The following is a 22,020-nucleotide window of genomic DNA, read 5'->3' as shown; positions in this document are numbered from 1 at the left end:
TCCTCTCTCTCTCTCCCCTCCTCTCTCTCCCTCCTCTCTCTCCCATCTCTCCCTCCTCTCTCTCCCGCTCCTCTCTCTCCCTCCTCTCTCTCTCCCTCCTCTCTCTCTCTCCCTCCTCTCTCTCTCCCCCTCCTCTCTCTCCCTCCTCTCTCTCCCATCTCTCCCTCCTCTCTCTCCCGCCTCTCTCTCTCCCTCCTCTCTCTCTCCCTCCTCTCTCTCCCATCTCTCTCCCATCTCTCTCTCCTCTCTCTCTCTCTCCTCTCCCTCCTCCTCTCTCTCTCTCCCTCCTCTCTCTCCCATCTCTCCCTCCCTCCTCTCTCTCCCATCTCTCCCTCCCTCCTCTCTCTCTCCCTCCTCCTCTCTCTCTCCCTCCTCTCTCTCCTATCTCTCCCTCCTCCCTCTCTCTCTCCTCTCTCTCTCTCCCTCCTCTCTCCCTCCCTCCTCTCTCTCTCCCTCTCCTCTCTCTCCCTCCTCTCTCTCCCCCTCCTCTCTCTCCCCTCCTCTCTCTCCCATCTCTCCCTCCTCTCTCTCTCCCTCCTCTCTCTCCCTCCTCTCTCTCTCCCTCCTCTCTCCCTCCCTCCTCTCTCTCCCATCTCTCTCCTCTCTCTCCCTCCCATCTCTCCCTCCTCCCTCTCTCTCTCCCTCCTCTCCCCCTACTCTCTCTCTCCCTCTTCTCTCTCTCTCCCCTCTCTCTCCCTCCTCCTGGTCTCTCTCCCCTCCTCTCTCTCCCTCCTCTCTCCCCCCCGCCTCTCCCTCCCCCTCCTCTCGTGCCCTCCTCTCCCTCTCCCTCCTCTCTCTCTCCCTCCTCTCTCTCCTCTCTCCCCCTCCTCTCTCTCCCTACTCCCAGTCTCTCTCTCTCCTCTCTCTCTCCCCTCCTCTCTCTCTCTCTCCCTCCCCTCCCCCCCCCCCCCTCTCTCTCTCTCTCTCCCTCCTCTCTCTCTCTCCTCTCTCTCCCCCTCCTCTCTCTCTCTCTCTCTCCCTCCTCTCTCCCCCTCCTCTCTCTCCTCCTCTCTCCCTCCTCCCGGTCACTCTCCCCTCCTCTCTCTCTTTCCTCTTTCCCGTCCTCTCTCTCCCTCCTCTCTACCTCCTCTCGGTCACTCTCCCCTCCTCTCTCTCCTCCTCTCTCCCTCCTCCCGGTCACTCTCCTCTCTCTCTCTCCCTCCTCCCGGTCACTCTCCCCTCCTCTCTCTCTTTCCTCTTTCCCGTCCTCTCTCTCCCTCCTCTCTACCTCCTCACGGTCACTCTCCCCTCCTCTCTCTCCCTCCTCTCTACCTCCTTCCAGTCACTTTCCCCTCCTCTCTCTCCTTCCTCTTTCCCGTCCTCTCTCTCCCTCCTCCCTCTCTCTCCCCTCCTCTCTCTCCCTCCTCTCTACCTCCTCCCAGTCACTTTCCCCTCCTCACCCTCCCTCCTCTCTCCCCCTCCTCTCGGTCACTCTCCCCTCCTCCTGGTCACTCTCCCTCTCCTCTCTCTCCCTCCTCTGAGTCACTCTCTCCTCTCTCCACCTCCACCTCCTCCCACTCACTCTCCCCTCCTCTCTCCCCCTCCTCCCAGTCACTCTCCTCTCCTCTCTCCCTCCTCCTGGTCACTCTCCCCTCCTCTCTCCCCCTCTTCTCTCCCCCTCCTCCCGGTCACTCTCCTCTCTCTCTCTCCCTCCTCCCGGTCACTCTCCCCTCCTCTCTCTCTTTCCTCTTTCCCGTCCTCTCTCCCTCCTCTCTACCTCCTCTCGTTCTCTCTCCCCTCCTCTCTCTCCCTCCTCTCTACCTCCTTCCAGTCACTTTCCCCTCCTCTCTCTCCCTCCCTCCTCTCTCTCCCTCCTCCTGGTCTCTCTCCTCTCCTCTCTCTCCCTCCTCTCTACCTCCTCCCAGTCACTTTCCCCTCCTCTCTCTCCCTCCCTCCTCTCTCTCCCTCCTCCTGGTCTCTCTCCCCTCCTCTCTCTCCCTCCTCTCTACCTCCTCCCAGTCACTTTCCCCTCCTCTCCCTCCTCTCTCCCCCTCCTCTCGGTCACTCTCCCCTCCTCCTGGTCACTCTCCCCTCTTCTCTCTCCCTCCTCCCGGTCACTCTCCCCTCCTCTCTCTCCCGCCTCCCGGTCTCTCTCCTCTCCTCTCTCCACCTCCTCTGAGTCACTCTCCTCTCCTCTCTCCACCTCCACCTCCTCCCACTCACTCTCCCCTCCTCTCTCCCCCTCCTCCCAGTCACTCTCCTCCTCTCTCCACCTCCACCTCCTCCCAGTCACTCTCCTCTCTCTCTCTCCCTCCTCCCGGTCACTCTCCCTCCTCTCTCTCTCTCCCTCCTCCCGGTCACTCTCCCCTTCTCTCTCTCCTACCTCTTTCCCGTTCTGTCCCTCCCTCCTCTCTCTCCCTCCTCTCAGTCACTCTCCTCTCCTCTCTCTCCCTCCTCTCTTTCCGTCCTCCCGGTCACTGTCCCCTCCTTTCTCCCCCTCCTTCTGGTTACTATCCCCTCCTCTCTCTCCCTCCTCTCTCTCTCCCTCCTCTCTCCCTCCCTCCTCTCTCTCCCATCTCTCTCCTCTCTCTCCCTCCCATCTCTCCCTCCTCCCTCTCTCTCTCCCTCCTCTCCCCCTCCTCTCTCTCTCCCTCCTCTCTCTCTCTCCCTCTCTCCTCTCTCCCTCCTCTCTCCCCCTCCTCTCTCTCCCCCTCCTCTTTCTCTCTCCCTCCTCTCTCCCCCCTCCTCTCTCTCCCCCTCCTCTCTCTCTCCCCCTCCTCTCTCTCTCCCCCTCCTCTTTCTCTCTCCCTCCTCTCTCTCCTCCCTCCTCTCTCTCCCCCTACTCTCTCTCTCCCCCTCCTCTCTCTCTCTCCCTCCTCTCTCTCTCCCTCCTCTCTCTCCTCTCTCCCCCTCCTCTCTCTCTCCCTCCTCTCTCTCTCTCCTCTCTCTCTCCCCCTCCTCTCTCTCTCTCTCTCCCTCCTATCTCCCCCTCCTCTCTCTCCCTCCTCTCTCTCTCCCTCCTCTCTCTCTCTCCCTCCTCTCTCTCCTCTCTCCCCCTCCTCTCTCTACCTCCTCCCGGTCACTCTCCCCTCCTCTCTCTCCTCCTCTCTCCCTCCTCCCGGTCACTCTCCCCTCCTCTCTCTCTTTCCTCTTTCCCGTCCTCTCTCTCCCTCCTCTCTACCTCCTCTCTCTCCCTCCTCTCTCTCCCGCCTCTCTCTCTCCCTCCTCCCGGTCACTCTCCTCTCTCTCTCTCCCTCCTCCCTCCCCGGTCACTCTCCCCTCTCTCTCTCTTTCCTCTTTCCCGTCCTCTCTCTCCCTCCTCTCTACCTCCTCTCGGTCACTCTCCCCTCTCCTCTCTACCTCCTTCCAGTCACTTTCCCCTCCTCTCTCTCCCTCCCTCCTCTCTCTCCCTCCTCCTGGTCTCTCTCCCCTCCTCTCTCTCCCTCCTCTCTACCTCCTCCCAGTCACTTTCCCCTCCTCTCCCTCCCTCCTCTCTCCCCCTCCTCTCGGTCACTCTCCCCTCCTCCTGGTCACTCTCCCCTCTTCTCTCTCCCTCCTCTGAGTCACTCTCCTCCTCTCTCCACCTCCACCTCCTCCCACTCACTCTCCCCTCCTCTCTCCCCCTCCTCCCAGTCACTCTCCTCTCCTCTCTCCCTCCTCCTGGTCACTCTCCCCTCCTCTCTCCCCCTCTTCTCTCCCCCTCCTCCCGGTCACTCTCCTCTCTCTCTCTCCCTCCTCCCGGTCACTCTCCCCTCCTCTCTCTCTTTCCTCTTTCCCGTCCTCTCTCTCCCTCCTCTCTACCTCCTCTCGGTCACTCTCCCCTCCTCTCTCTCCCTCCTCTCTACCTCCTTCCAGTCACTTTCCCCTCCTCTCTCTCCCTCCCTCCTCTCTCTCCCTCCTCCTGGTCTCTCTCCCCTCCTCTCTCTCCCTCCTCTCTACCTCCTCCCAGTCACTTTCCCCTCCTCTCTCTCCCTCCCTCCTCTCTCTCCCTCCTCCTGGTCTCTCTCCCCTCCTCTCTCTCCCTCCTCTCTACCTCCTCCCAGTCACTTTCCCCTCCTCTCCCTCCTCTCTCCCCCTCCTCTCGGTCACTCTCCCCTCCTCCTGGTCACTCTCTCCCCTCTTCTCTCTCCCTCCTCCCGGTCACATCTCCCCTCCTCTCTCTCCCTCCTCCCGGTCTCTCTCCTCTCCTCTCTCCACCTCCTCTGAGTCACTCTCCTCTCCTCTCTCCACCTCCACCTCCTCCCACTCACTCTCCCCTCCTCTCTCCCCCTCCTCCCAGTCACTCTCCTCTCCTCTCTCCCTCCTCCCAGTCACTCTCCTCTCCTCTCTCCCTCCTCCCGGTCACTCTCCCTCCTCTCTCTCTCTCCCTCCTCCCGGTCACTCTCCCCTTCTCTCTCTCCTACCTCTTTCCCGTTCTGTCCCTCCCTCCTCTCTCTCCCTCCTCTCAGTCACTCTCCTCTCCTCTCTCTCCCTCCTCTCTTTCCGTCCTCCCGGTCACTGTCCCCTCCTTTCTCCCCCTCCTTCTGGTTACTATCCCCTCCTCTCTCTCCCTCCTCTCTCTCTCCCTCCTCTCTCCCTCCCTCCTCTCTCTCCCATCTCTCTCCTCTCTCTCCCTCCCATCTCTCCCTCCTCCCTCTCTCTCTCCCTCCTCTCCCCCTCCTCTCTCTCTCCCTCCTCTCTCTCTCTCCCTCTCTCCTCTCTCCCTCCTCTCTCCCCCTCCTCTCTCTCCCCCTCCTCTTTCTCTCTCCCTCCTCTCTCTCTCCCTCCTCTCTCTCCCCTTCCTCTCTCTCTCCCCCTCCTCTCTCTCTCCCCCTCCTCTCTCTCTCTCCCTCCTCTCTCTCTCCCTCCTCTCTCTCCTCTCTCCCCCTCCTCTCTCTCTCCCTCCTCTCTCTCTCTCCTCTCTCTCTCCCCCTCCTCTCTCTCTCTCTCCCTCCTCTCTCCCCCTCCTCTCTCTCTCCCCCTCCTCTCTCTCTCTCTCCTCTCTCTCTCTCCCTCCTCTCTCTCTCCCTCCTCTCTCTCCTCTCTCCCTCCTCCCGGTCACTCTCCCCTCCTCTCTCTCCTCCTCTCTCCCTCCTCCCGGTCACTCTCCTCTCTCTCTCTCCCTCCTCCCGGTCACTCTCCCCTCCTCTCTCTCTTTCCTCTTTCCCGTCCTCTCTCTCCCTCCTCTCTACCTCCTCTCGGTCACTCTCCCCTCCTCTCTCTCCCTCCTCTCTACCTCCTTCCAGTCACTTTCCCCTCCTCTCTCTCCCTCCCTCCTCTCTCTCCCTCCTCCTGGTCACTCTCCCCTCCTCTCTCTCCTCCTCTCTACCTCCTCCCAGTCACTTTCCCCTCCTCTCTCTCCTCCTCTCTCCCCCTCCTCTCGGTCACTCTCCCCTCCTCCTGGTCACTCTCCCCTCTTCTCTCTCCCTCCTCTGAGTCACTCTCCTCCTCTCTCCACCTCCACCTCCTCCCACTCACTCTCCCCTCCTCTCTCCCCCTCCTCCCAGTCACTCTCCTCTCCTCTCTCCCTCCTCCTGGTCACTCTCCCCTCCTCTCTCCCCCTCTTCTCTCCCCCTCCTCCCGGTCACTCTCCTCTCTCTCTCTCCCTCCTCCCGGTCACTCTCCCCTCCTCTCTCTCTTTCCTCTTTCCCGTCCTCTCTCTCCCTCCTCTCTACCTCCTCTCGGTCACTCTCCCCTCCTCTCTCTCCCTCCTCTCTACCTCCTTCCAGTCACTTTCCCCTCCTCTCTCTCCCTCCTCCTGGTCTCTCTCCCCTCCTCTCTCTCCCTCCTCTCTACCTCCTCCCAGTCACTTTCCCCTCCTCTCTCTCCCTCCTCTCTCCCTCCACCTGGTCTCTCTCCCCTCCTCTCTCTCCCTCCTCTCTACCTCCTCCCAGTCACTTTCCCCTCCTCTCCCTCCTCTCTCCCCCTCCTCTCGGTCACTCTCCCCTCCTCCTGGTCACTCTCCCCTCTTCTCTCTCCCTCCTCCCGGTCACTCTCCCCTCCTCTCTCTCCCGCCTCCCGGTCACTCTCCTCTCCTCTCTCCACCTCCTCTGAGTCACTCTCCTCTCCTCTCTCCACCTCCACCTCCTCCCACTCACTCTCCCCTCCTCTCTCCCCCTCCTCCCAGTCACTCTCCTCTCCTCTCTCCCTCCTCCTGGTCACTCTCCCCTCCTCTCTCCCCCTCTTCTCTCCCCCTCCTCCCGGTCACTCTCCTCTCTCTCTCTCCCTCCTCCCGGTCACTCTCCCCTTCTCTCTCTCCTTCCTCTTTCCCGTTCTGTCCCTCCCTCCTCTCAGTCACTCTCCTCTCCTCTCTCTCCCTCCTCTCTTTCCGTCCTCCCGGTCACTGTCCCCTCCTTTCTCCCCCTCCTTCTGGTTACTATCCCCTCCTCTCTCTCCTCCTCTGCCCTCCCCTCTCCCCCTCCTCTCTCCCCTCCTCTCTCTCCCCTCCTCTCTCTCCCCCCCTCCTCTCTCTCCCCTCTTCTCTCTCCCCCTCCTCCTCCTCTCTCCTCCTGCTCTCCCCCTTCTCTCTCCCTCCTCTCTCCCCCTCCTCTCTCTCCTCCTCTCTCTCTCTCCCTCCTCTCTCCCTCCTCACTCTCCCCTCCTCTCTCTCTCTCCCTCCTCTCTCCCTCCTCACTCTCCCCTCCTCTCTCTCCTCCACTCTCCCTCCTCCCGGTCACTCTCCCCTCCTCTCTCTCCTCCTCTCTCCCTCCACCCGGTCACTCTCCCCTCCTCTCTCTACCTCCTCCCAGTCACTCTCCTCTCTCTCCCTCCTCCCGGTCACTCTCCCCTCCTCTCTCCCTCCTCCCGGTCACTCTCCCCTCCTCTCTCCCCCTCCTCCCGGTCACTCTCCCCTCCTCTCTCTCCTTCCTCTTTCCCGTCCTCTCTCTCCCTCCTCTCGGTCACTCTCCCCTCCTCTCTCCCCTCCTCTTTCTCCCTCCTCTCTACCTCCTCCCAGTCACTTTCCCCTCCTCTCCTCTCTCTCCCACTCCTCTCTCTCCCTCCTCTTGGTCACTCTCCCCTCCTCCCAGTCACTCTCCCCTCCTCTCTCTACCTCCTCCCACTCACTCTCCCCTCCTCTCTCCCCCTCCTCCCGGTCACTCTCCTCTCCCTCCCTCCTCTCTCTCCCTCCTCTCTTTTCCTCCTCCCGGTCACTCTCCCCCCTTCTCTCTCCCCCTCCTCTCTCTCCCCCTCCTCTCTCTCCCGCTCCTCTATCTCTCCCTCCTCTCTCTCCCCCTCCTCTCTCTCTCCCTCCTCTCTCCCCCTCCTCTCTCTCCCTCCTCCTCTCTCTCTCCCCCTCCTCTCTCTCTCCCTCCTCTCTCTCTCCCCCTCCTCTCTCTCTCCCTCCTCTCTCTCCCTCCTCTCTCCCCCATCTCTCCCTCCTCTCTCTCCCTCATCTCTCTCTCCCTCCTCTCTCTCTCTCTCCCTCCTCTCTCTCCCATCTCTCTCCCATCTCTCTCTCCTCTCTCTCTCTCCCTCCTCCTCTCTCTCTCTCTCCCTCCTCTCTCTCCCATCTCTCCCTCCTCCCTCTCTCTCTCCCATCTCTCCCTCCCTCCTCTCTCTCCCTCCTCTCTCTCTCCCTCTCCTCTCTCTCCCTCCTCCTCTCTCTCTTCCTCCTCTCTCTCCTATCTCTCCCTCCTCCCTCTCTCTCTCCCTCCTCTCTCTCCCCCTCCTCTCTCTCCCCTCCTCTCTCTCCCATCTCTCCCTCCTCTCTCTCCCTCCTCTCTCTCTCTCCCTCCTCTCTCTCCCCCTCCTCTCTCTCCCATCTCTCCCTCCTCCCTCTCTCTCTCCCTCCTCTCTCCCTCCCTCCTCTCTCTCCCATCTCTCTCCCTCCCATCTCTCCCTCCTCTCTCCCCCTCCTCTCTCTCTCCCTCCTCCCTCTCTCCCCCTCCTGTCTCTCTCCCTCCTCTCTCTCTCTCCCTCCTCTCTCTCCCTCCTCCCTCTCCCTCCTCGCTCTCTCCCACCTCTCTCTCCCTCCCCTCTCTCTCTCCCCCTCCTCTTTCTCTCCCCCTCCTCTCTCTCTCCCCCTCCTCTCTCTCTCCCTCCTCTCTCTCCCCCTCCTCTCTCTCTCTCCCTCCTCTCTCTCCTCTCTCCCCCTCCTCTCTCTCCCTCCTCTCTCCCTCCTCCTCTTCTCTCTCCCATCTCTCCCTCCTCTCTCTCCCTCCTCTCTCTCCCATCTCTCCCTCCTCTCTCCCTACTCCTCTTCTCTCTCCCATCCCTCTCTCTCCCTCCTCTCTCCCTCCTCTCTCTCTCCCACCTCTCTCCCCCTCCTCTCTCTCCCACCTCTCTCTCTCCCACCTCTCTCCCCCTCCTCTCTCTCCCACCTCTCTCTCCCTCCTCTCTCTTCTCTCTCCCATCCCTCTCTCTCCCTCCTCTCTCTCTCCTCTCTCCCTCCTCTCTCTCTCTCCCACCTCTCTCCCCCTCCTCTCTCTCCCACCTCTCTCTCCCATCTCTCCCTCCTCTCTCTCCCTCCTCTCTCTCCCATCTCTCCCTCCTCTCTCCCTCCTCCTCTTCTCTCTCCCATCCCTCTCTCTCCCTCCTCTCTCTCCCTCCTCTCTCCCTCCTCCTCTCCTCTCCTCTGTGCAGTGAGCGGCCCCCAGTGGTGACTGCTGGTATCGCCGCCTGGTTCGGGGCCCCTTGAAACCGCCTGTGGCTTCCATGTTTGTATCGCAGCTGAACTCCATGTTGTAAGAAAGTTTCCAGCGATTTCCCGCTGTGTAGTTTCCCTCCGTCCCGGCGCCCCCCGGACCCCCCGGACCCCTCATGCCTCCCGGAGCCCGCCGCTGCTGAGGGGCCACAGCCGGGGGAGTGATGGACAGCCCGGCCTCCATATTCACCCAGGTCAGCCGAGAGGAGGCCAGCGCCGCCCTGCAGGAGAAGGGTGAGTGCCCGCGGGGGGCCCGGGGGGGAGGGGTGCGGGGGGGCCCGGGGGGGAGGGGGAGGGGTGCGGGGGGGGGGGGCCCGGGAGGGGGGGGGAGGGGTCAGACATCTCGCCTCATATACCACAGGCTGTGAAAGAGTTAACTGGATCAACACACATGTAAAGGGGAAGGTTTGACGGCTAAGGGGGCGTGGCCTGGAAGGTGTCCCCTCCCCCCTCCTCTCTGGTGACATCCGGGCCATCAGGTCTCTTGTTATATGGGGGTGACCCTTAGTGACCCCAGGATTAGTCATTATACTGGTACCACGACCTCTGACCCCGGAGTGAAAACATGAACCTGATCACTGTAGATTCTATTAGACCCCATTATATATCCCATAGGACCCCGCTATATATCCCATAGGACCCCGCTATATATCCCATAGGACCCCGCTATATATCCCATAGGACCCCGCTATATATCCCATAGGACCCCGCTATATATCCCATAGGACCCCGCTATATATCCCATAGGACCCCATTATATATCCCATAGGACCCCGCTATATATCCCATAGGACCCCGCTATATATCCCATAGGACCCCATTATATATCCCATAGGACCCCATTATATATCCCATAGGACCCCATTATATATCCCATAGGACCCCGCTATATATCCCATAGGACCCCACTATATATTACATAGGACCCCATTATATATCCCATAGGACCCCATTATATATCCCATAGGACCCCATTATATATCCCATAGGACCCCATTATATATCCCATAGGACCCCATTATATATCCCATAGGACCCCGCTATATATCCTATAGGACCCCGCTATATATCCTATAGGACCCCGCTATATATCCTATAGGACCCCGCTATATATCCTATAGGACCCCATTATATATCCCATAGGACCCTGCTATATATCCCATAGGACCCCATTATATATCCCATAGGACCCCATTATATATCCCATAGGACCCCATTATATATCCCATAGGACCCCATTATATATCCCATAGGACCCCATTATATATCCCATAGGACCCCGCTATATATTCCATAGGACCCCATTATATATCCCATAGGACCCCATTATATATCCCATAGGACCCCGCTAAATATCCCATAGGACCCCGCTATATATCCCATAGGACCCCATTATATATCCCATAGGACCCCGCTATATATCCCATAGGACCCCATTTTATATCCCATAGGACCCCGCTATATATCCCATAGGACCCCATTATATATCCCATAGGACCCCATTATATATCCCATAGGACCCCACTATATATCCCATAGGACCCCATTATATATCCCATAGGACCCCATTATATATCCCATAGGACCCCGCTATATATCCCATAGGACCCCATTATATATCCCATAGGACCCCGCTATATATCCCATAAGACCCCGCTATATATCCCATAGGACCCCACTATATATCCCATAGGACCCCATTATATATCCCATAGGACCCCATTATATATCCCATAGGACCCCGCTATATATCCCATAAGACCCCGCTATATATCCCATAGGACCCCGCTATATATCCTATAGGACCCCGCTATATATCCTATAGGACCCCATTATATATCCCATAGGACCCCGCTATATATCCCATAGGACCCCATTTTATATCCCATAGGACCCCATTATATATCCCATAGGACCCCATTATATATCCCATAGGACCCCATTATATATCCCATAGGACCCCGCTATATATCCTATAGGACCCCGCTATATATCCCATAGGACCCCATTATATATCCCATAGGACCCCATTATATATCCCATAGGACCCCATTATATATCCCATAGGACCCCATTATATATCCCATAAGACCCCGCTATATATCCCATAGGACCCCGCTATATATCCCATAGGACCCCATTATATATCCCATAGGACCCCGCTATATATCCCATAAGACCCCGCTATATATCCCATAGGACCCCGCTATATATCCTATAGGACCCCGCTATATATCCTATAGGACCCCATTATATATCCCATAGGACCCCGCTATATATCCCATAGGACCCCATTTTATATCCCATAGGACCCCATTATATATCCCATAGGACCCCATTATATATCCCATAGGACCCCGCTATATATCCTATAGGACCCCGCTATATATCCCATAGGACCCCATTATATATCCCATAGGACCCCATTATATATCCCATAGGACCCCATTATATATCCCATAGGACCCCATTATATATCCCATAAGACCCCGCTATATATCCCATAGGACCCCGCTATATATCCTATAGGACCCCGCTATATATCCCATAGGACCCCATTATATATCCCATAGGACCCCGCTATATATCCCATAGGACCCCATTATATATCCCATAGGACCCCGCTATATATCCCATAAGACCCCGCTATATATCCCATAGGACCCCGCTATATATCCTATAGGACCCCGCTATATATCCTATAGGACCCCATTATATATCCCATAGGACCCCGCTATATATCCCATAGGACCCCATTTTATATCCCATAGGACCCCATTATATATCCCATAGGACCCCATTATATATCCCATAGGACCCCATTATATATCCCATAGGACCCCGCTATATATCCTATAGGACCCCGCTATATATCCCATAGGACCCCATTATATATCCCATAGGACCCCATTATATATCCCATAGGACCCCATTATATATCCCATAGGACCCCATTATATATCCCATAGGACCCCATTATATATCCCATAAGACCCCGCTATATATCCCATAGGACCCCGCTATATATCCTATAGGACCCCGCTATATATCCCATAGGACCCCATTATATATCCCATAGGACCCCGCTATATATCCCATAGGACCCCATTATATATCCCATAGGACCCCGCTATATATCCCATAGGACCCCATTATATATCCCATAGGACCCCATTATATATCCCATAGGACCCCGCTATATATCCCATAGGACCCCATTATATATCCCATAGGACCCCGCTATATATCCCATAGGACCCCATTATATATCCCATAGGACCCCGCTATATATCCCATAGGACCCCGCTATATATCCCATAGGACCCCATTATATATCCCATAGGACCCCGCTATATATCCCATAGGACCCCATTATATATCCCATAGGACCCCGCTATATATCCCATAAGACCCCGCTATATATCCCATAGGACCCCGCTATATATCCCATAGGACCCCGCTATATATCCCATAGGACCCCATTATATATCCCATAGGACCCCATTATATATCCCATAGGACCCCGCTATATATCCCATAGGACCCCGCTATATATCCCATAGGACCCCATTATATATCCCATAGGACCCCGCTATATATCCCATAGGACCCCGCTATATATCCCATAGGACCCCATTATATATTCCATAGGACCCCGCTATATATCCCATAGGACCCCATTATATATCCCATAGGACCCCGCTATATATCCCATAGGACCCCATTATATATTCTATAGGACCCCGCTATATATCCCATAGGACCCCATTATATATCCCATAGGACCCCGCTGTATATCCCATAGGACCCCGCTATATATCCCATAGGACCCCATTATATATCCCATAGGACCCCATTATATATCCCATAGGACCCCATTATATATCCCATAGGACCCCATTATATATCCTATAGGACCCCGCTATATATCCTATAGGACCCCATTATATATCCCATAGGACCCCGCTATATATCCCATAAGACCCCATTATATATCCCATAGGACCCCGCTATATATCCCATAGGACCCCATTATATATCCCATAGGACCCCGCTATATATCCCATAGGACAGTGATTTTCAACTAGTGTGCCGCGGGGAAAGTTTCCCAAACTATGGTGCCCCTGTGAAACAGGAGAGAAACATGGGGATGGGGGAGAGAAACAGCGGAGAGAAGTTTGGTGGAGAGAAGTTTGGTGGAGAGAAGTTTGGTGGGGAGAAGCACAGGAGAGAAGCACGGGTGAGAGAAGCAGGGGGGAGAGAAGCACAGGAGAGAAGCACGGGGGAGAGAAGCACGGGGGAGAGAAGCACGGGTGAGAGAAGCAGGAGGGAGAGAAGCAGGGGGGAGAGAAGCACGGGGGAGAGAAGCACGGAGGAGAGAAGCACAGGAGAGAAGCATGGGGGAGAGAAGCACAGGAGAGAAGCATGGGGGAGAGAAGCACAGGAGAGAAGCACGAGGGAGAGAAGCACAGGAGAGAAGCACGAGGGAGAGAAGCACAGGAGAGAAGCACGAGGGAGAGAAGCACAGGAGAGAAACATGGGGATGGGGGAGAGAAACAGCGGAGAGAAGTTTGGTGGAGAGAAGTTTGGTGGAGAGAAGTTTGGTGGAGAGAAGCACGGGGGAGAGAAGCACAGGAGAGAAGCACGGGGGAGAGAAGCAGGAGGGAGAGAAGCAGGGGGGAGAGAAGCACGGGGGAGAGAAGCACGGGGGAGAGAAGCAGGAGGGAGAGAAGCACAGGTGAGAGAAGCAGGGGGGGAGAGAAGCAGGGGGGAGAGAAGCACGGGGGAGAGAAGCACAGGAGAGAAGCACGGGGGAGAGAAGCAGGAGGGAGAGAAGCACAGGTGAGAGAAGCAGGGGGGAGAGAAGCAGGGGGGAGAGAAGCACGGGGGAGAGAAGCACAGGAGAGAAGCACGGGGGAGAGAAGCAGGAGGGAGAGAAGCACAGGTGAGAGAAGCAGGGGGGAGAGAAGCACAGGAGAGAAGCACGGGGGAGAGAAGCACAGAGGAGAGAAGCACAGGAGAGAAGCATGGGGGAGAGAAGCACAGGGGAGAGAAGCACGAGGGAGAGAAGCACGAGGGAGAGAAGCACAGGAGAGAAGCGCAGGAGAGAAGCACGAGGGAGAGAAGCACAAGAGAGAAGCACGAGGGAGAGAAGCACAGGAGAGAAGCACGGGGGAGAGAAGCACAGGAGAGAAGCAGGGGGGAGAGAAGCACAGGAGAGAAACATGGGGATGGGGGAGAGAAACAGCGGAGAGAAGTTTGGTGGAGAGAAGTTTGGTGGAGAGAAGCAGGGGGGAGAGAAGCACGGGGGAGAGAAGAACAGGAGAGAAGCAGGAGGGTGAGAAGCACAGATGAGAGAAGCAGGGGGGAGAGAAGCACAGGAGAGAAGCACGGGGGAGAGAAGCACGGAGGAGAGAAGAACAGGAGAGAAGCAGGAGGGTGAGAAGCACAGATGAGAGAAGCAGGGGGGAGAGAAGCACGGGGGAGAGAAGAACAGGAGAGAAGCAGGAGGGTGAGAAGCACAGATGAGAGAAGCAGGGGGGAGAGAAGCACAGGAGAGAAGCAGGGGGGAGAGAAGCACAGGAGAGAAGCACGGGGGAGAGAAGCACGGGGGAGAGAAGCACGGAGGAGAGAAGCACAGGAGAGAAGCATGGGGGAGAGAAGCACAGGGGAGAGAAGCACGAGGGAGAGAAGCACAGGAGAGAAGCACGAGGGAGAGAAGCGCAGGAGAGAAGCACAGGAGAGAAGCACGAGGGAGAGAAGCACAGGAGAGAAGCACAGGAGAGAAGCACAGAAGAGAAGCAGGGGGAGAGAAGCACAGGAGAGAAGCAGGGGGGAGAGAAGCACAGAAGAGAAGCATGGGGGAGAGAAGCACAGGAGAGAAGAAGTGGGGAGAAGTATGGTGGAGAGAAGAAGTGGGGAGAAGTATGGTGGAGAGAAGTATGGTGGAGAGAAGTATGGTGGAGAGAAGTAGGAGGGAGAAGAAAACAGGCCCAGGTTTCACACTAAGTGAGTATAAATACATTTAGAATCTATATTATTAACTATGTATAATATGTCCTGTTTTAGTGTCATTTTGTGCCATTTTGGTTGGTGGTGTGCCCCAGGATTGTTTAAGTAAAAAAAGTGTGCCGCGGCTCAAAAAAGGTTGAAAATCACTGCCATAGGACCCCGCTGTATATCCCATAGCACCCCGCTATATATCCCATAGGACCCCATTATATATCCCATAGGACCCCATTATATATCCCATAGGACCCCGCTATATATCCCATAGGACCCCATTATATATCCCATAGGACCCCGCTATATATCCCATAGGACCCCATTATATATCCCATAGGACCCCGCTATATATCCCATAGGACCCCATTATATATCCCATAGGACCCCGCTATATATCCCATAGGACCCCATTATATATCCCATAGGACCCCGCTGTATATCCCATAGGACCCCATTATATATCCCATAGGACCCCATTATATATCCCATAGGACCCCGCTGTATGTCCCATAGGACCCCATTATATATCCCATAGGACCCCGCTGTATGTCCCATAGGACCCCATTATATATCCCATAGGACCCCGCTATATATCCCATAGGACCCCATTATATATCCCATAAGACCCCGCTATATATCCCATAGGACCCCATTATATATCCCATAAGACCCCGCTATATATCCCATAGGACCCCGCTATATATCCCATAGGACCCCATTATATATCCCATAGGACCCCATTATATATCCCATAGGACCCCGCTATATATCCCATAGGACCCCGCTATATATCCTATAGGACCCCGCTATATATCCTATAGGACCCCATTATATATCCCATAGGACCCTGCTATATATCCCATTGGACCCCGCTATATATCCCATAGGACCCCGCTATATATCCCATAGGACCCCATTATATATCCCATAGGACCCCATTATATATCCCATAGGACCCCACTATATATCCCATAGGACCCCATTATATATCCCATAGGACCCCATTATATATCCCATAGGACCCCATTATATATCCATAGGACCCCGCTATATATCCCATAAGACCCCATTATATATCCCATAGGACCCCGTTATATATCCCATAGGACCCCATTATATATCCCATAGGACCCCATTATATATCCCATAGGACCCCATTATATATCCCATAGAACCCCGCTATATATCCCATAGGACCCCATTATATATCCCATAGAACCCCGCTATATATCCCATAGGACCCCATTATATATCCCATAGGACCCCATTATATATCCCATAAGACCCCGCTATATATCCCATAGGACCCCACTATATATCCCATAGGACCCCGCTTTATATTCCATAGGACCCCGCTATATATCCCATAGGACCCCATTATATATCCCATAGGACCCCGCTATATATCCTATAGGACCCCGCTATATATCCTATAGGACCCCGCTATATATCCCATAGGACCCCATTATATATCCCATAGGACCCCATTATATATCCCATAGGACCCCGCTATATATCCTATAGGACCCCGCTATATATCCCATAGGACCCCGTTATATATCCCATAGGACCCCATTATATATCCCATAGGACCCCGCTATATATCCCATAGGACCCCATTATATATCCCATAGAACCCCGCTATATATCCCATAGGACCCCATTATATATCCCATAGGACCCCATTATATATCCCATAGGACCCCGCTATATATCCCATAGGACCCCATTATATATCCCATAGGACCCCATTATATATCCCATAGGACCCCGCTATATATCCCATAGGACCCCATTATATATCCCATAGGACCCCATTATATATCCCATAGGACCCCATTATATATCCCATAGGACCCCGCTATATATCCCATAGGACCCCGCTATATATCCCATAGGACCCCATTATATATCCCATAGGACCCCGCTATATATCCCATAGGACCCCATTATATATCCCATAGGACCCCATTATATATCCCATAGGACCCCGCTATATATCTCATAGGACCCCATTATATATCCCATAAGACCCCGCTATATATCCCATAGGACCCCGCTATATATCCCATAGAACCCCGCTATATCCCATAGGACCCCGCTTTATATTCCATAGGACCCCGCTATATATCCCATAGGACCCCATTATATATTCCATAGGACCCCATTATATATCCCATAGGACCCCGCTATATATCCCATAGGACCCCATTATTTATTCCATAGGACCCCATTATATATTCCATAGGACCCCGCTATATATCCCATAGGACCCTGCTATATATCCCATAGGACCCCATTATATATCCCATAGGACCCCGCTATATATCCCATAGGACCCCGCTATATATCCCATAGGACCCCATTATATATCCCATAGGACCCCGCTATATATCCCATAGGACCCCGCTATATATCCCATAGGACCCCGCTATATATCCCATAGGACCCCGCTATATATCCCATAGGACCCCATTATATATCCCATAGGACCCCGCTATATATCCCATAGGACCCCGCTATATATCCCATAGGACCCCGCTATATATCCTATAGGACCCCATTATATATCCCATAGGACCCCGCTATATATCCCATAGGACCCCATTATATATCCCATAGGACCCCGCTATATATCCTATAGGACCCCGCTATATATCCTATAGGACCCCATTATATATCCCATAGGACCCCGCTATATATCCCATAGGACCCCATTATATATCCCATAGGACCCCGCTATATATCCTATAGGACCCCGCTATATATCCCATAGGACCCCATTATATATCCCATAGGACCCCGCTATATATCCCATAGGACCCCATTATATATCCCATAGGACCCCATTATATATCCCATAGGACCCCATTATATATCCCATAGGACCCCGCTATATATCCCATAGGACCCCGCTATATATCCTATAGGACCCCATTATTTATTCCATAGGACCCCATTATATATCCCATAGGACCCCGCTATATATCCCATAGGACCCCGCTATATATCCTATAGGACCCCGCTATATATCCTATAGGATCTTGCTTTAGGTCCAATAAGGGGTCGCTCTAGATGCAGAAAGATCTCCACCGTGTTGCCTTTCCTAACCTGTGGTCTCAGGATATGTATAGGTGTCTGGGTGGTCCCCACAATGCTGCCTGTCCTGACCCGGGGTCTGGGTGGTGCCCACAATGCTGCCTGTCCTGACCCGGGGTCTGGGTGGTCCCCACAATGCTGCCTGTCCTGACCCGGGGTCTGGGTGGTCCCCACAATGCTGCCTGTCCTGACCCGGGGTCTGGGTGGTCCCCACAATGCTGCCTGTCCTGACCCGGGGTCTGGGTGGTCCCCACAATGCTGCCTGTCCTGACCCGGGGTCTGGGTGGTCCCCACAATGCTGCCTGTCCTGACCCGGGGTCTGGGTGGTCCCCACAATGCTGCCTGTCCTGACCCGGGGTCTGGGTGGTCCCCACAATGCTGCCTGTCCTGACCCGGGGTCTGGGTGGTCCCCACAATGCTGCCTGTCCTGACCCGGGGTCTGGGTGGTCCCCACAATGCTGCCTGTCCTGACCCGGGGTCTGGGTGGTCCCCACAATGCTGCCTGTCCTGACCCGGGGTCTGGGTGGTCCCCACAATGCTGCCTGTCCTGACCCGGGGTCTGGGTGGTCCCCACAATGCTGCCTGTCCTGACCCGGGGTCTGGGTGGTCCCCACAATGCTGCCTGTCCTGACCCGGGGTCTGGGTGGTCCCCACAATGCTGCCTGTCCTGACCCGGGGTAATGGACGCTGAGCCTTTCCCTCATTAATATGGTTCTACGTTGCTCATAGTCCTGTGACCGCCCCGCGCAGGATGTGTACCCATCATCCAGTCTGTCAGGATCATACGTGCTGCCGCCACCAGACAATGACATGATGGCTGCAGAATGACACCGGGGTCTCTTATTGCATCACATCAGCCCCACGTACTGAATTACAGCTCAGGAAACGCACAATGGCCGACCCATCCTGCCGCTAATCTACAACTCTGCTCAGCGACTACAAACTCCTATCTGTGCAGGAGAAATCATTGTGGCTACAAACTGTCAGTGACTAATGTGTCCGAGCGAAACAGAAAGTAACACGTCCTGCGGCGAGAATATAAGATCTGTGCGCCACGCGTCAGAGGAGAAAGTGACAACTTTGACCTCATCAAAGATGCTATACACTGTATAATAGAGAGGAGCGAACCTGGAGCAGCTGGAGTCCATCCCAACCCAAGTGTTCGGCATTTGATTAGCAGGGGCGGCTGAACTTGGATAAGCCCTCAGGCTATGTGGAAAACCTGGATAAAGTCATCGGCTGTATCCATGTTTTCCAGATAATCTTAGAGTTTTATCCAAGTTCAGCAGCTGCAGCTAATCAAATGCCGAACGATCGGGTTCGGATGGACTCCAGCTGCTCCAGGGATGCTCATCTCTAGTGTATAATCATACACTTCTACTAATGACTTCTATTATATACTATTATAATACTACCCCTATATACAGGAATATAACTATTATAATACTGCTCCTATATACAGGGATATAACTACTATAATACTGCTCCTATATACAGGAATATACTACTATAATACTGCTCCTATATACAGGAATATACTACTATAATACTGCCCCCTATATACAGGGATATAACTATTATAATACTGCTCCCTATATACAGGAATATACTACTATAATACTGCTCCTATATACAGGAATATAACTACTATAATACTGCTCCTATATACAGGAATATACTACTATAATACTGCCCCCTATATACAGGAATATAACTACTATAATACTGCTCCTATATACAGGAATATACTACTATAATACTGCTCCTATATACAGGAATATAACTACTATAATACTGCTCCTATATACAGGAATATACTACTATAATACTGCTCCCTATATACAGGAATATACTACTATAATACTGCCTCTATATACAGGAATATACTACTATAATACTGCTCCTATATACAGGAATATAACTACTATAATACTGTTCCTATATACAGGGATATAACTACTATAATACTGCTCCTATATACAGGAATATACTACTATAATACTGCTCCTATATACAGGAATATAACTACTATAATACTGCCCCTATATACAGGGATATACTACTATACTACTGCCCCTATATACAGGAATATAACTACTATAATACTGCTCCTATATACAGGAATATACTACTATAATACTGATTCTATATACAGGAATATAACTACTATAATACTGCTCCTATATACAGGGATATAACTACTATAATACTGCTCCTATATACAGGAATATACTACTATAATACTGCTTCTATATACAGGAATATACTACTATAATACTGCTCCTATATACAGGAATATAACTACTATAATACTGCTCCTATATACAGGAATATAACTATTATAATACTGCTCCTATATACAGGAATATACTACTATAATACTGCCCCCTATATACAGGAATATACTACTATAATACTGCTCCTATATACAGGAATATACTACTATAATACTGCCCCCTATATACAGGGATATACTACTATAATACTGCTCCTATATACAGGAATATAACTACTATAATACTGCTCCTATATACAGGAATATACTACTATAATACTGCTCCTATATACAGGGATATAACTACTATAATACTGCTCCTATATACAGGAATATAACTATTATAATACTGCTCCTATATACAGGAATATACTACTATAATACTGCTCCTATGTACAGGGATATAACTACTATAATACTGCTCCTATATACAGGAATATACTACTATAATACTGCTCCTATATACAGGGATATAACTACTATAATACTGCTCCTATATACAGGAATATAACTACTATAATACTGCTTCTATATACAGGAATATACTACTATAATACTGCCCCCTATATACAGGAATATACTACTATAATACTGCCCCTATATACAGGAATATAACTACTATAATACTGCTCCTATATACAGGAATATAACTATTATAATACTGCTCCTATATACAGGAATATACTACTATAATACTGCTCCTATGTACAGGGATATAACTACTATAATACTGCTCCTATATACAGGGATATACTACTATAATACTGCTCCTATATACAGGGATATACTACTATAATACTGCTCCTATGTACAGGAATATACTACTATAATACTGCTCCTATATACAGGAATATACTACTATAATACTGCTCCTATATACAGGGATATAAATACTATAATACTGCCCCCTATATACAGGAATATACTACTATAATACTGCTCCTATATACAGGAATATAACTACTATAATACTGCTCCTATATACAGGGATATACTACTATAATACTGCTCCCTATATACAGGAATATACTACTATAATACTGCTCCTATATACAGGAATATAACTACTATAATACTGCCCCCTATATACAGGAATATAACTACTATAATACTGCTCCTATATACAGGAATATACTACTATAATACTGCTCCCTATATACAGGGATATAACTACTATAATACTGCTCCTATATACAGGAATATACTACTATAATACTGCTCCTATATACAGGGATATAACTACTATAATACTGCTCCTATATACAGGAATATACTACTATAATACTGCTCCTATATACAGGAATATAACTGCTATAATACTGCCCACTATATACAGGAATATACTACTATAATACTGCCCCCTATATACAGGAATATAACTACTATAATACTGCTCCTATATACAGGAATATACTACTATAATACTGCTCCTATATACAGGAATATACTACTATAATACTGCTCCTATATACAGGGATATACTACTATAATACTGCCTCCTATATACAGGAATATACTACTATAATACTGCCCCTATATACAGGAATATACTACTATAATACTGCTCCTATATACAGGAATATAACTACTATAATACTGCTCCTATATACAGGGATATAACTACTATAATACTGCTCCTATATACAGGAATATAACTACTATAATACTTCTATATACAGGGATATAACTACTATAATACTGCTCCTATATACAGGGATATAACTACTATAATACTGCTCCTATATACAGGAATATACTACTATAATACTGCTCCTATATACAGGAATATACTACTATAATACTGCTCCTATATACAGGAATATACTACTATAATACTGCTCCTATATACAGGATTATACTACTATAATACTTCTCCTATATACAGGGATATACTACTATAATACTGCTCCTATATACAGGGATATAACTACTATAATACTGCTCCTATATACAGGAATATACTACTATAATACTGCTCCTATATACAGGAATATACTACTGTAATACTGCTCCTATATACAGGGATATACTACTATAATACTGCTCCTATATACAGGAATATACTACTATAATACTG

The 22,020-nt window shown here is 51.7% G+C and overlaps 1 protein-coding gene across 2 annotated transcripts in view; it reads left to right on the top strand.

Moving 5' to 3' along the window:
- Window positions 1-8,390: 8,390 nt before the first annotated feature.
- CTDSP1 (CTD small phosphatase 1) overlaps window positions 8,391-22,020 on the top strand; it is a 39,353-nt gene continuing 25,723 nt past the window's right edge. The window contains exon 1 of one of the 2 annotated variants that reach the window (XM_069982264.1): window positions 8,391-8,797. In XM_069982264.1, coding sequence (XP_069838365.1) covers window positions 8,728-8,797 — 70 coding nt within the window. In that variant the 5' untranslated portion in view covers window positions 8,391-8,727. The remainder of the gene's footprint in view (window positions 8,798-22,020) is intronic. The other variant, XM_069982263.1, reaches the window with a different exon arrangement.

Source organism: Dendropsophus ebraccatus, chromosome 9 (genome assembly GCF_027789765.1).
Source record: "Dendropsophus ebraccatus isolate aDenEbr1 chromosome 9, aDenEbr1.pat, whole genome shotgun sequence".
Lineage (NCBI taxonomy): Eukaryota > Metazoa > Chordata > Amphibia > Anura > Hylidae > Dendropsophus > Dendropsophus ebraccatus.
Note: the sequence above shows the minus strand (reverse complement) of the source record. Positions and strands in the feature narration are given on the sequence as shown.